The sequence below is a fragment of the Myotis daubentonii genome, chromosome 14 (genome assembly GCF_963259705.1).
Source record: "Myotis daubentonii chromosome 14, mMyoDau2.1, whole genome shotgun sequence".
In the NCBI taxonomy this organism is placed as follows: domain Eukaryota; kingdom Metazoa; phylum Chordata; class Mammalia; order Chiroptera; family Vespertilionidae; genus Myotis; species Myotis daubentonii.
In genome coordinates, this window is record NC_081853.1 from 57,419,306 (window position 1) to 57,433,195 (window position 13,890).

The window sequence follows — 13,890 nt, forward strand, 5'->3', positions numbered from 1 at the left end:
GGCCAGCGCTGGACGAGGCGAGGCAGAGCGAGGCAGAGGCCGAACACACCGGCCGGGGCTGGCGGCGGGCGCGGTGCCTGCTTAGCCCGGGAGCTGAGACGAGTGGCCGCAGAGGCTGCACCCGCATTCTCAGCCCCTCGCCGGCGCGTGGAACCCGGTGCCCGCGCAGGGAGCAAGGAGACTGGCCCTTCCTTCTGCCCCGGGCCGGCCTCGGTTTCCCCTCGAGGACCCTGAAGCGACTGCGCTCTCGGCGTCCGGGCTGCAGGCTGCCCTTCCCGCAGGAACGGCCTCCGGGCCTCCCGCCGGCGGAAGGTCGAGCCCGCAGGAGGCCGCGTAGGCGCCGCGCGGGCCAGCGGGCAGCGGGGCGGCGGGGACGGGGGCGCGCGGGCCCGGGCGGGCGCGTGGCCGCGGCGGGGGCGCGCGGGGGCGGGCCGGCGGGAGGAGGGCGGCGCCGGCGGGTTGGCGGCCGCAGCTATTTGAGCGCCGGTCCCGGGCGAGCGCTCAGAGCGCCGGGAGCCCGCGCGGCGGAGACATCGCGGCGCAGCCCGCAGCCCGCAGAGGCGCCGCGGCCCGTGCAGCCCGAGGTCCCGCGCCAGGAGGCGGAGGAGAGGCCGAGAGCGCCCGCCGCCCGCGCCCCCCTCCCCGCGGCGCCGCGTCTTGAATGGAAACATGGCGGTGCCGGCTCGGACCTGCGGCGCCTCCCGGCCCGGCCCCGCGCGGACCGCGCTGTCCCGGCCCCGCCGCGGCCCCCGGCCCGGCCCCGGCGCCCCGCGCCCCGCGTCCGGGCCCCCGCGCCGGCTGCTGCGGCTCCTGCCGCCGCTGCTGCTGCTGCCGCTGCTCGCCGCCCCCGGCGCCTCTGCCTACAGCTTCCCGCAGCAGCACACGTAAGTGGCCTCGGCCGCCCCGCGCCCCCGCCCGCGCCCGCTCCCCGCGCCCCGCAGCCGCGGCGGCACCGAGTCCGCTGCCCGCTGCGCCCGGGGTGGCAGCCCCAAGCCCGGAGGGCGGGCGGCCGCGTCCCGGCGCTGGTGGCTGCGTCGCGAAACTTCCCCGCGGTGCCCCTTCTCCCCGCCCCACCCCCCGCACCCCGCCGAGCGGAGCGGAGCCAGGGCGCCCGGCCTGGCGTGGGGTGGGGGTCCGAGCTGGCCCGCCGGTTCCCTTGCCGCCGTCCCGGCGAAAGGGAGACCTGCGCTTGGGTGAGGGGCGGCGCGAGCCCTGCCCCCTGGCTGGGAACTGGTGCTCTCGGGCCAGAGGCGCGGGGCACCCACACCTGCCTCCCGTGGCCTTTTCCTTGGAGGGAGGGGGGGCCGGATGCAGAGAATGTGGGCGCCTGGTGGTGGCTCAGGGTCCCGTGTTCTTGGCCGCCCCACTGTGCCTGGGGGAAGGGTGCCCTGGTGAGCCCAATGGGGAGGCGCAGGTTCCCGGGTGCGGGCAGAGGGTGAATGGCGGGGAGGACCCCTGCTGCCCGGCTGCTGCCCCAGCAGGAAAACCGCCTCTCCTGGGCCTCATCGCTCCTGCCCCTTTCCCCGGCCCTTCGGAGCCTCTCCGCCCGCCCCTTCCCTCCGCCCCCACCCCCGCCCAGGAGACGCAAACTCTGGCTTTCTCCCTCCGGGTGAGCCCGGGCCAGATGTGCCTGGGCTGGGAGTGGGCACTCAGGGCGTGTGGCCTTCAGGGCAGCAGCTGTTTCTGTGGGCACCATGCCCCAGCCAGTGTCAGTGCCCAGACAGCCCTGCCCCTATTGGCTCCGGGTCACAGCAACCACCTTGCTGCCTGTTATCTGTCTCTGCTCCTCCCCAGGGAGCCACCTGTCCGGGTCTCCTTCACCAGGAGCCCGAGGACCTGGAAAATGAGCAGCCCGGCTGGTAGGGGAAGGGTCTGGCCTCAGGGAAGGGGAGAGGCTGGCTGTGCCTCTGAGACCAGTCCCACGGAGGAGGGGTTCTGCTTAGAACCTGCGGCGGCCAGCTCCCGGGTCTCCCAGACAAGGGCAAAGGGGGAAGGCGAGGGGCGCGAGGGGAAGGCGCTGCTCCAGCCCCTCTTCCTCCCGCCCGCTCTCCTCGCTCAGCCTGGCTGTGCTCAGGCGGGTGATCAGTCGGCAAATTACAGGTGCCGCACGGACGTGTCCTCTGTCAACTGTCTGGATTTTTCGTGTGTGAGGGGCGGGGGCGGGGGGCGCAGGGAGAAGAGAATGGCACGGAAGTGCAGGGCTGTGGGGTGGGGTGCGTTTTTGCCTTTCCTTTGCTGGGAGGGAAATGGACTTAAGCCACGATGTTGGGAAAAAGAGCGAAAGCGTGATTTTTCTGTTGTTCTTTTCCCCTCAAAGCGGAGCCCTAGCGGTTCCATAGATCCTCCCGTGAAGGTTCACACAGACGCCTCTTTCCACCTCTTCCCCCCTCGCTCCCTCTCCCTCCAGCCTGCAGCGGGTCAGCTGGCTGCGGGGCCTGCAGGGGTCTCCCTGGGAAGGACAGTGTGAGCCCCTGGCAGGAGCGGACCCCTGTCCCTCGGTCCCCAGCAAGGAGACGGGGAGGCGGGGGTGATGGCAGCTGGACGCTCTTCCCTTGGCGATGGCGTCGGAGCTAATTTGAGGGTTTGGGACACGTCTTGGGAACCATAATTAGAGGATGAGGGGGGGGGGGTAGGGTGAGGGCTGTGCGGCTCTGAGGGTCCAGGGGGAGGTGACTGACGGTGTGACGACACTCAGGGTTGACCGTGACAGCCAGCGCCCTTCAGCTGCCCTGGTCCTGCCGATGTGATGCCCATGGATCCTTGGAGGGAGGGAGGGGAGGGAGGGGAGGGAGGGGAAGAGGCCCTCCCACCCCCGCCCCCATTCGTCGTGGCCACAACGGCTGGGTGGAGTTGGGGCTCTCGTTGAACTGGCATAGGGCTGAGGCTGCTGGAGGTTGGGGTGTGGGGGTGGCCGTCCCGAACTCTCCAGGGTCAGCGTGGCCAGGCCGGGATGAGATGACACAGGTGGCTCTCTGAGGTGGGAGCTGGGACGCAGCCTCATGGCCCTGGGCGACGACCCTCAGTGGAGAGGCCCCAGATGGGAAGTCACGTCCTCATTAGTGTCTGGCGGTGCGACGGCCCAGCTTCTCAAGCTGCTGGGCTTTGAGCAAGTGCGGGCTCGGGTCTGGTGGCCGTTATGTCCGTCCTCGCTCCGGCAGGCGGCGTGGCTCTGTGCCCACCGGGCGAGGCGGACCAAGGCTGCCGCCGATGGGGAGGCCAGAGGCATCAGCGCTGGAGAGGGGACAGGGCTCTGGTTTTGAGGGGGCTCTGTCACCCCACTTGGACCTGGATCAGGGTTTCCAACAAGGAGGCGGCCACATGGGCATGAGTGCATGCGTGTACACCCCTGCACGCGTGAGGCTGGGAGTGGGGTGGCCGAGGCGGAATCGGCACACACACGCGTCACGGCTTCCTCCCGTTCCGTTATGCTCAGCCCAGCGTGGTGGCAGGTGGCGCAGCGGCGTGAACGGCGCTGCTGGCTGCGGGCGACCTGGCTGCTTCCCTCCTTCTCTCCTTCCTCCCCGGGCCTGTCGGCCTCCTGCCCTCCCTGCCTCCTCCTTCGGGCCTCTCTCTTTTCTCGCCACCCTGCACTTTTTTTGCTGGTCCCTTTCATCTCTCTGCCCACCCTGCCCTGCCTGCCTCTCTTGTCGCCTCTGTTGGACCTCTGTCCCTGTCGCCTGGGTCTCTCTGGCCCCTGCTCCCCGGGGTCCCAGCTGAGAGCTGGGGGACGCACCCGGCTGAGCTGCCTGCTTGGCCCTGCTCCGCCCCAGGGATGGTGCCAGCCAGCGCCTGCCTTCCTCTGGGTGTGGGTGGGCATGGGTGGGGGGCAGAGAGGAGCCTGGGGGTCTGGATGCCCCAGCAGATGAATGACAGCTCCTCTTCCCGAGTGCCTCGACCGAGCATGCGTCAGTCTCGCTGCGGTTAATGGTGGGTGACGTGTGTCTGTCTGGGTCTCTGCACCTCCCTGTGACTCTCCCGTTGGAGGGAGGCGGCGCCACACATCTGGGTCCCCGTCTCCCCAACAACCTGCCGCAGCTTTTCCGGGGGGGGGGAGGGGGAGGCCTGGTGGCCGGCCACCACCACGATGTGCAGAGCTGCCAGGGCTCACATCCCTCCCAGGGTTGAGGGTTTGGGGGGACCCTTGGCTGCTGCCCCCCTGTGCCCCACCTTTATGGGGGGCCTCTTCTGGCCAGCTGTCCAGGCTAAATAACCCGTGAGAAGGGAGGGAGCCCATTTTAAGATGAGTTCCCTCCTCGTCTGCGGCGAGTCTCACCCTGGGTTCCTAGTCACACTGGTGTGCCCAAGGAGAGACCGAGTCACGCGTGGAATGAGCGGGTCCGTGCGCAGAGCCTCCTCCCGCTGCACAGGTGGGCGCTGCCGGCTCCTGGCGCCTTGGAGGCGGGCAGGCGGCCCGGCCAGCGCCCGGGAGGAGGTGGGCGGGGGCATGCGGGGTGTCTGGTGGGCCCTGCGGGCTCATGCTTTGGTCTTCATTGGGATGACCCTCTCCATTGGGATGACCTTGCTTCAGTTTCCCCGACTGAGATAACAGAATTGCTTTAGATGCTGGTGGTGAGAATTAATGGGAGAGGGTGTGGCCCCTGGTGGGCAGGGCCGGCTCCGAGTGACATTAGCATCAGGCCCTGATGCCACAGCCCGATGGGCCCCACCCACCAGGATGCCTTGGGCCGTGCGGCTCGCTCAGGCTGTGCCCATCCACGTGGGATGCCAGCTCCTTGGGGTGACGAGAGGCGGACAGGCCACCTCCCTCCCTCCCTCTCTTGACTGTGGGGGACGTCTCCAGGCCAATGGCGGCCTCCCGTCACTTAGCCCAGACCAGGCCCCTTAACCTCAGAACCCAGGGTCATGCCCGTCCCCATACGGGGACCTGCCCAGTGCCCCACAGCTGCTGGGTGGGGACTGCTCTGGCACTCAGCTGCCCTGCCAGGGGCTGGGCACCTCTGCGCAGTGGGCCCAGGAAGTTGGCAGTGGAAGCTCAAACCTCAGTCTGTGGAAGGGGATGAAGAGGCGTCCGACGCGAGAGGCACACACAGGCCTCCCAGCGGTGCCCTTGCTGCTCTGGCTCTGCCCTCTGAGGGGCCTTCCTCGGCCCAGGGCTGCCCCAGCCGGGTCCTCATGCCCCGTGTCTGCCTCCGGCCCCTCCCAGGTGTGCAGGCGATCGTGGGCCAGGCCTGCCTGGCATGGGCGTGGGCAGCAGAGACTCTGTCTCGAGCGGCCTCGGTGCCATCCTCCCCCCGCCCCCCGACTCTAGTGTGATGCACAGGGTAGGGGTGGAGCGGCTCATGGAAACCTGGGCCGGATCCTCTAGTCCTGGCGTTTCCGTCGGACCCGAGGGGGCTGCCAGGGATCGGTCCTTACAGACTCGGGTGTCGTGCTCCCTGAACAGGTGGGGCCTGGGGGGCTGGGAACCAGGTTCTCCTGGCTAGGGGACTGTCCAAGGGGCAGCTGGAGTTCTGGGAGTCAAAGCGGACAGCATGTGGCACGGACCCTGCCTGGCAGCGTCCTGTCGTCAGTGGGTGGGGTCTCCTCCTTCCCTTCTAGCACCTTCCAGCTGCTCCCCCACCTCCCAGCTGCTCCCCCACCTCCCTGCTGCTGTTCTCTCAGGCCTCCAGGCTCGAGATCTGCCTCTAGAACTGGTGACCTGTGTCTTTAAGCGATGCGCCCGGGCCCTCAGGCCTGGGAGGGCGCCCCGGGGCCTAGGGCACCCTAAAGGCAAGGATGGGGGCTTTCCCACGGCTGGTCATGGGCCTCCAGGACCTGAGGGCCTCCAGCCTCATGTCAGGTTGAGGTTTTTCGTCTGGAGCCTGCAAGAAGCTGAAGAATCGATATTCCTATTCCCAGAGGGAGGTGCACGTGTGGTTTTTGCCTTTTCCCTTCCCTTCCTCTGTTGTCCTGTGTAACCTGAAGAGCCGCGCGCTGCCTGTGGCTGAGAGAGGGGAGTTGGCGGGACAGGTGCAGACCCAGGTGGCCCCGCGGGACTTGCCTGGTCCCCACGGGATCTCTGGGGGCTAAAGGAGTCCAGGATGCTGTCTTTCGAGCCCACACAGCTGAGCCCGACGCCCTGACCTGCCACTGCGGGGCTCAGGCCATTGGTTTAGGTCCCCGGCCCTGGTCCTGCTCATGGACCACCTAGTCCCCCTCCTACCCCACCTGGGCCCCCCCTTCTGGGGTCTTGGCCACAGCTGGTGCTGGTGGCTGAGCCTGTGGGGTTGGGGCCTCACAGAGTAGGAGACCTGGTCTTGTTGGGATTGGCGGGGGGGAGGGGGGAGCGGAGATCTTCACATGGGGGACCTAAGGGTCCCCACCACGGGCTGGCCTGGTCCTGGGGGTCCTCTGTCAAAGGCAGTCTCAGCCCAGTCCCCTCCCCTGGCTGGGCAGCATGGTGGGGACCTTGACAAGGCCCTGCCCCCAGCCCTCAGCTTCCTCTCCTCCAGGGCTCTGAGAGGACAGGCCCCGGCTCTCCCCGCTCCTCTCCACACAGACCCCCAGCCCAGAGGGGCCTCATCTCCTCCGTGTGAGGAGCCCGCACCCCCATCCTGGCCTCTGGCTGCTCTTTGGGCGTCTGGAAGCGGCTTCCTAGCCTGACCCACTTTGAGCTCCGATCAGCTAATTGTTTAGCAGGGAGAGGCACAGGCAGCCTTTCCTGCTGATCATTAAACCGTCTCCCCACCTTGGAAGAGGCTCCTGAAATAAAGGGGGAAGGAGTGGGGGAGCTGCCTGTCTTCCCTGCGTGCACCCTGGGCCCCGTGCTCCCTCCTCGAAGCCTTCCCTCCCTCCTGGCCAGACCTTTCTGAGTGAGCCCCCCTCTGGGCACACACTGAGGCTGGGCCGCGCCTCCCGCCAGCTGTGCCACCCCGGGAACTTCCCCAGCCTCTCTGGTCTCGGGGCCTCATCTCTAGCCCAGAATTTCCTTGATGGTGCTGCCTCAGGGTGGGGGTGTGACAGGTCCCGAGGGATGGGCCTGGCCCCAGAGTGGGGTGATGAGGGCACACGGGCCCTGACTGGGTCTAGGAGGGCCCTCAGTCCAGCTGGGCCTGCACCCGAGTGCCAGCCACCTGTCCCATGGCCCATAGCACCCACCACCCAGCCAGGCCCGAGAAGCACCTGAGATGCAGTTGTGGTTTCTGGGTCTTTTCTCCCGTGTGTGTGGCTCTTGCCTGGGCCTGTGCGCACATGTCAGCTTGTGTGAGGAAGTGTCTACACATGTGTGCTCTCATGTTTTTGTTCACATGTGTTAGATGTGCTCATGTCTATACACATGTGTATGAGTGTCCCTTTGTACATGAAGACATGATGGTGTCCCCGTGTGTGCGTGCTTGCGTGTTGTTTGTGTATGTGCAGGCATGTGTGTTCATGCATGCTCAGGTGTAGGTGTGTGCACGTGTGTGCACATGGATGCGGGTGTGGGTGTGTGCTTATGCGTGTGTGCACATCTGTGTGTGTGGGCAGGTGCACAGTTTATCTCTGCCCCCAGAATGTGCTCCCAGTGCCCACCGTCTGCACCTGCCTTTGGGGTTAGTGCCAGGGCCTGGCTGGGCAAGTGCTGACAGTGAGCAATGGACCCGCCTGGTTGTTAGGACCAGTGTTTTGCAAACTTTTATGTCAGAAACAACCTGAGTTATGGCTGAGCTGGGAAGTTTGATCATCTACCAACTGGCTCGCTGACAGTCTGTAAGGAAACACACAGGCTGCGTCCTTGTAATTCAAATTTTTGCAAATTGAATAGTATTTAGATGCTCTGGGAGGCTTGGGACTCAGAAGCTGGGTGAGTTCTTCCTGAAGCAAGCATCTTTGTAACAGCCCTTCCCCATGGGGAACCGGAGGGTGGGTGCGGGGTCCGGGCTGGCAGTGGGGACCTTGCGGTGTGACCTTGGGCTGGTGTTTTTTCTCTCCGCGTGGGCGCTTATCTTCTGCACGCGGAGCGAAGGGAGACGGGCACCCCTGGGCATCTGCTGCAGGTTTGGGGTCCCCAGCAAGACATTTGTGCAGTAGCTGCAGGCGATTTGGGGTATAAAAGCTTCGCTTGATGATCCCCGCATGTCCCTCTATTTGGGGGGGTGAAGACACTTCCTTTCGGGGTGAATTTTTGTCGCTGGTTCTTTATGAGCAAGCCTGTCTGAGGGACTGCTGCCTGGGCCCAGGACTGAGGGGTTCTGATGTCAGAGGGACTGAGTTTGCTTTCCTGGAATTCTCATGTGTTGGCGGTGCTGGGAGATCCCAGAGTCCTCGGCATTTTGGGAGGGGTTTCTGCAAAGGACAGAAGTGGCCGAGAAGGGCTTGGGAGCCTGAGGGCCAGTGAGGGTTCCTGTGGGGGCAGGGAGCATGGGCGGGGCCCCCTCCTTGGGCACTGTGGGCCTTGCATGGTCCCTGACTGGGGAAGGAAATATGGGATCCAGATACCTCCATTGTGAGACAGGGAAACTGAGGCCTGTGGTGGCGGAAAAGAGCCTTCAGGGGTATTACTGCTGGCTGCATGCACTGGGGGGGGGGGGGGCGGGCACAGGACCCAGTCCCCGTGCTCAGTACAGGCTGCTGGAGGCGCCATCCTACTCCGCACCCCTCACCCCTGCACTGAGACACACATCTGATTCCCGTGAATAAACGCATCCTGATCCGGGTGCAGGAGCATCGGGGTGCGGGAGAATCCGGGTGCAGGAGAATCTGGGTGCAGGAGAATCGGGGTGCGGGAGCATCGGGGTGCAGGAGAATCCGGGTGCAGGAGCATTGGGGTGTGGGAGCATCGAGACCGCTCCTGCAAACCCCGCAGAGCCAGGAGCCCGTGCCGTGCGGCCCAGCTCCCACCGTGCCCTGGTGCGGGTTCCCAGTCACCAGCTTTCGGGCGGCCTGGGAAAGGACAGCTGTGTCGCCGGCTGGGCAGGAGCGGGCCAGTGCCCCCTGAGGTGGGTAGAGGCCTGCTCCGCAGCGCGTTTCCAGGCTGACGTGGCATTTAAGCCTTAATCACTTCGCCTGCAGCCGCGTGCTCCCGGCGCCGCCTGGAATGCTGCGTTTGAGGCCTTAAAGGTCAGGCCTGGTGCTGCCACCCGCTCCAGCCGGCACACAGCCCACCCCAGCCCTGCCCCGGCTTCATCTGTTAGAAAAGAGGAAGGAGCTGCAGAACAGGCCCAGTGCTGAGGACGCTCACAGATGGGGTCCCCTTCTCCCCGAGCTCAGGCCTCCCTGGACCCCCACCCGTGCTGCAGTGTCTCCCATGGAGGGTGAGCTGGGACCTTGCACCCCAAAGCCTGCCCTGGGCGGAGCCCTGCTTCTCAGCCCGGCGCTCTGGCCTCCGGCCTCTAGCCCTGGAAAGAGCCAGGCCCCCGACAGGCTGACCACCTGCAGGTCCTACAGGCGCTCTGGCCTCTGCACCTCCTGCCCTGCTCGCGGGGTCCCTCGCCCAGCTGCCCTGTGCGGCCTGAGGACTGGGGCCTCTCCCACGCCTGTGCTGTGCCTCCTGCCCCCCACCCCCCGCCCCCCTTTCCAGGAGTTGGCACTGAGCTCACTGCTGCCCCCTGGAGAGCTGAGTCTGAAGAGTGCGTTTGGCTGCAAGGAAAAGCGCTGCTTCCCTGTGCACCTTGGTGAGGGCGGGTGACGATTGTTCACCCTGCGACGGGGTGGGCGCGTGGGCGCTGCCGTGGAGGCACAAGCCCGCACCTGCACTCGCCTGGCTGCAGCACCTGTCGTGTGTCTGTCTGTCCTTGCTGACACCCTCCCCACAGTGAGGTGGCTGCCACAGCTCCAGGCATCACAGGTGCCAGACATTAGGATAAAAGAGGGGGTGTTTCCTCACCAAGAAGCCCCTAGCCAACCCCCCCTCACACCTCATTGGCTAGCACCGGGTCACATGTCCACTCGAGACCAACCACTGAAGGTGCACTGTGATTGGCTCAGGCTAATCAGGGCTTGCCCTTGAGCTAAGGATGGGTCACCTTGGGGCTGGCGGTGGGAGATTCTTGCAGACTTGGGTTTCGTTAGCGAGCCTTGCGGGGCGTATGGAGAAGGGGCAGGCAGTATCTGTAGAGACAAGAGATCTGCGCGTGGGGGTGGGGCCGAGGAAGGAGGTGGGAGGGGACGGGAGGAGAGGGTGTCCATGCTGGAGGGAAAATTGGTACCGAAGTAGCTGTTTTAACCACATCATCAATCCGTGAGCTGGGCCCTCACATATGCTGTCCAGTGAGATTGGTCCATTTTTACTCCCGTTTCACAGACAGGAAAATTGAGGCCGCGGGGCTGAGTGGTGCTGGAATCACACAGCTGCGGAGCGGGGGAGGCGGGACGTACACCCGGCACTGGCATCCGAGCAGCAGCCACGGCCTCACACAGCCCTTCGCAGCTTGCCTCCTCCAAGCAGCCCCCGCTCCCCGCCACAGGGCCTCGGGTGCCCCCACCCTCCCGCTTTCCCGTCACACCGGTCCCTCCCCAAGGCTGGGTGCATCAGGCTGAGGTCCCCAGAGGGCGGCTTCGGGGGGCTGCTGGCTTTCTCACGGGCCTGGGGCACCGGGGCTCCCTGGAGACGCTGACTGAGGGGCTTGTCAACTGGCGACCTTATTACCACACCTCGCTTAGCTGCGTGCCGCCCGGCTCTGGGGAGCTCGCGGTCTGGGGGCTCCTCAGTGAAGAAGAAATGGAAGTGAGGCTGAGCAAGTCATCGCCATGATGGCGGGTGCTCCCAGAGGCATCCAAGGGGTGGGGTGGGGCGGACTCCTCTCCAGCCCCATTTCTGACAGGCACTCTTAGGGTCCCCACCATTCCCGGGGTCCTGGGCCTCCACGCTCGGGGCTGAGGAGGCTCTGGGGAGAGGGTAAGCCACTGAGGGGGGTCGAGGACAAGGGGCAGGGGTGGGGCAGGGGAGAAGCTCGCCCGGCCTGATCCTGCCCCGGTTCCCTGAGCTCCAGGCAGGCCCCTCCCTCTCTTGCTGACATGCTCCCAAGGCCGTTCCACCCCTGGGCAGTGCCTTCTAGCACCCCGATGCCTTGGGTTGCCCACAGCTCATGACTGGGGTCTCCCAGCCTGAGGCCCCCCAGCCCCGAGCTTCTCAGCACAGAGCGGATGGGGAGGGAAGCAGGGGCAATCCCAGGGGCCAATAAGCCGGGCGATTTGCATGGAGCCAGCCCTGGGGCAGTGTATTCCACAGGCGGGTCCAGGCTGGTGGCATTCCGAGGCCGTTACTCCAAAACGGAGAAGGTGGGCGCTTCACGAGGCCGTGTAGTGGGACCCGGAGCCGTGGCTCTGTTGGCCGCCCTGTGTCCCCCTGCTGCCCACCAGAGAGCCTGGTCCAGGGGACAGTGATGGAGGAGGGCGGAGCGGGGGTCATACAGAGCACCTCCTAGGTGACCTGGAGTTGTTTTGTGCCTCCTTTTCCTAATCTTTAAAATGGGACCCTACTTCCCACGTTGTGTGGTTGTGAGGCTGGAGCATCTGGTCATTCAGCCAACATGTTTTGAGCACCTGCTGTGCGCCAGGCCCTGTACTCCAGAGGTGATGTTTTGGTGACAATATCTATCAGAAATCACCAGGAAAATGGTGGGTGCTTTGCACTTGTGGGCACCTGTGGCTGAGTGGCGGCAGGAGGGTCTTATCGCTGGAGCCCCGGGAGCGGAGGGGACCGGGAGGGGGTGGGGGGGCCGTAATAACGTCACCCTCAGCCTCTAGTGCAGCGGTTCTCAACCTTCTGGCCCTTTAAATACAGTTCCTCATGTTGTGACCCAACCATAACATTATTTTCATTGCTACTTCATCACTGTCATGTTGCTACTGTGCTGAATCGTCATGTAAATATCTGATGTGCAGGACGGTCTCAGGCGACCCCCGTGAAAGGGTCGTTCGACCGCCAAGGGGGTCGCGACCCACAGGTTGAGAACCGCTGCTCTAGCGTGTGCTGGGCTGAGGCTCAGAGCTCTCTGCTGCCCCAACCCCGCGTCGGAGCAGTTACACAGCCCAGGGGGAGAGCGCAAGCGCATCTTCACAGGGCTGGTGTGAGGGGCCCCGGCTGGTGGCTGTGGAGCGGGTGAGTGCATGGAGACAGGGCACCTCCTCCCTGCCAGGCGCCCCCTTCACCTGCCAGCCCCGAGGCTGTTCGGGCCCCTCATCTGCATCCCACCCCACAGGGCTCACGGGATTCCCTCTTCCCTCCACTCCTCCGGTCCTGATCAGATCAGACGTCTGCTCTGCTGGAATTCTAAGCTCCCCAGGGCAGGCCCACATCTGCCCTGCTCACCAGGGACCAGCCTGTAGCCCGGCTCGTACCCTAGTCACTAGGGCCTAGTGAATGAGTGAATGAATGAATGAATGATGAATGAGGTGGTAGGGAATTCGCAGGAGCCGGGAAACACCTGCAGTGTTTTGGCAATGACAAGCCCTGCTGGGTCTGCCTAACTGCCTCCCCTCAAGCCGGCCCTGAGGACCACCCAGGCTCACCAGGCAGTGGCTCCCGTCGGCCTGGCACCTTCCTGGGGCTCAGGAGGAGGTATGGCTGCTGGGGCGGCCCCTGGCTCCCCTTCCTCCCTGCAGCTATGGGCCCCACACAGCCCACGGAGCACCAGGCGGAACCTGCAGCCGAGACACGCCCGCAGCAGCATAGCTCTGGGGGTGTAAGGAAGGACTTCCCGACTGCACCCAGCTTGGCTTGCTTGGGGAGCAGAGGGGATCCTGGTGTAGGGCTGGGCACCGTCTCAAACCTGGGAAAGCTCATAAATGAGAGGTGGCCCCCCTGCACCCTGTTTCCTCATTTGAATCTCGGCTGTTGGAGTCCACCTTGGAATTGGGAGACTTAAAGGCCTAGGCCAGTGGTCAGCAAACTCATTAGTCATCGTATGATTGAAATTTTTTTTGAGAGCCAAATTTTTTAAACTTAAACTATATAGGTAGGTAGGTACATTGTTATTAACTTCATTAGGATCGTCCTAAGGCTTAGGAAGAGCCACACTCAAGGGGCCAAAGAGCCGCATGTGGCTCGCGAGCCGCAGTTTGCCGACCACAGGCCCAGGGGACAGCTCTAGGGCTCTGGAGCCATACTTGGTTGGGTTCGCGTCCTGGCTCGGTACAGACTGGCTGTGTGGCTTCCCCGCCCCACCCCTCTGGACCTCAGAGTCCATCCAGGAAGTGGGCCTGATTGGCCTGCGCCTGGCCCAGGTGCGGTGTGACTTCGGGGGGAATCACACACCGAGCACACAGTAGGGGCTCTGCCTCACCAGTTCCCTTCCTTGTGCTCTGCCGCCTGCTGGATTGGACCCCCTTTCCCAGGCCTGCGCCTCAGTCTCTCTCCCACTGCAGAGCTGGCAGGGCAGGTACCAGTCGGGTGAGGGGAGGATGTTTGAGTAAATCGAATTCCAAGTGTTTCTGGGAAACTCTTTCCTTGCCAGGCAGCCAGCTAAGCTCTGCAGGGAGCTTGGTGACATAGTAGTCGCAGCCCCGGGCTAAGGCAAGGGTCAGTGTAGTGGGGTGAGGACTGTGGGTTTGAGAGGGGGTGGGAGAAACCCAGGAAGACATTCTGGTGTAGGTGACTTGACAAGGTAGAGGAGCCAAGCTGGCCCTGATGGGTTGAGTTCTGGCCTTTGCTCCACCTCTCCTCGCACCTGGCTGTCCTCAGGTGGCGGCCAGCCTCCACGGGGGTGGGGAGTTGGGGTCCCTGCTCTGAGGAGGATCAGAGGAGCCTGCATCCTGAAGGGGGAGGGGGGGTCTCTGTGCGCCTCGAGGCAGGAGGCTGTGTTGGGGACACACACAGAGGACGGCTATTTGTGGCTCAGCGAGGATTTGACTCACGCTGGGGGCTGGGGAGGATGTGCAGGAGGGGAGATGGCGACGTGGGAGTGACAGGATCTGACCAGAGTGGAGGGGGACACGTGCACAGGGCCTGTCTCGCCACCGCCAGGCGGG

General features: G+C 64.8%; 1 protein-coding gene across 7 annotated transcripts in view; it reads left to right on the forward strand.

Moving 5' to 3' along the window:
- Positions 1 to 454: 454 nt before the first annotated feature.
- The window catches only part of CACNA2D2 (calcium voltage-gated channel auxiliary subunit alpha2delta 2), a 109,621-nt gene continuing 96,185 nt past the window's right edge, over positions 455 to 13,890 (forward strand). For all 7 annotated transcript variants that reach the window (XM_059664648.1, XM_059664650.1, XM_059664649.1 and 4 more), the window contains exon 1: positions 455 to 884. In XM_059664648.1, the coding sequence (XP_059520631.1) occupies positions 670 to 884 (215 nt within the window). In that variant the 5' untranslated portion in view covers positions 455 to 669. The remainder of the gene's footprint in view (positions 885 to 13,890) is intronic.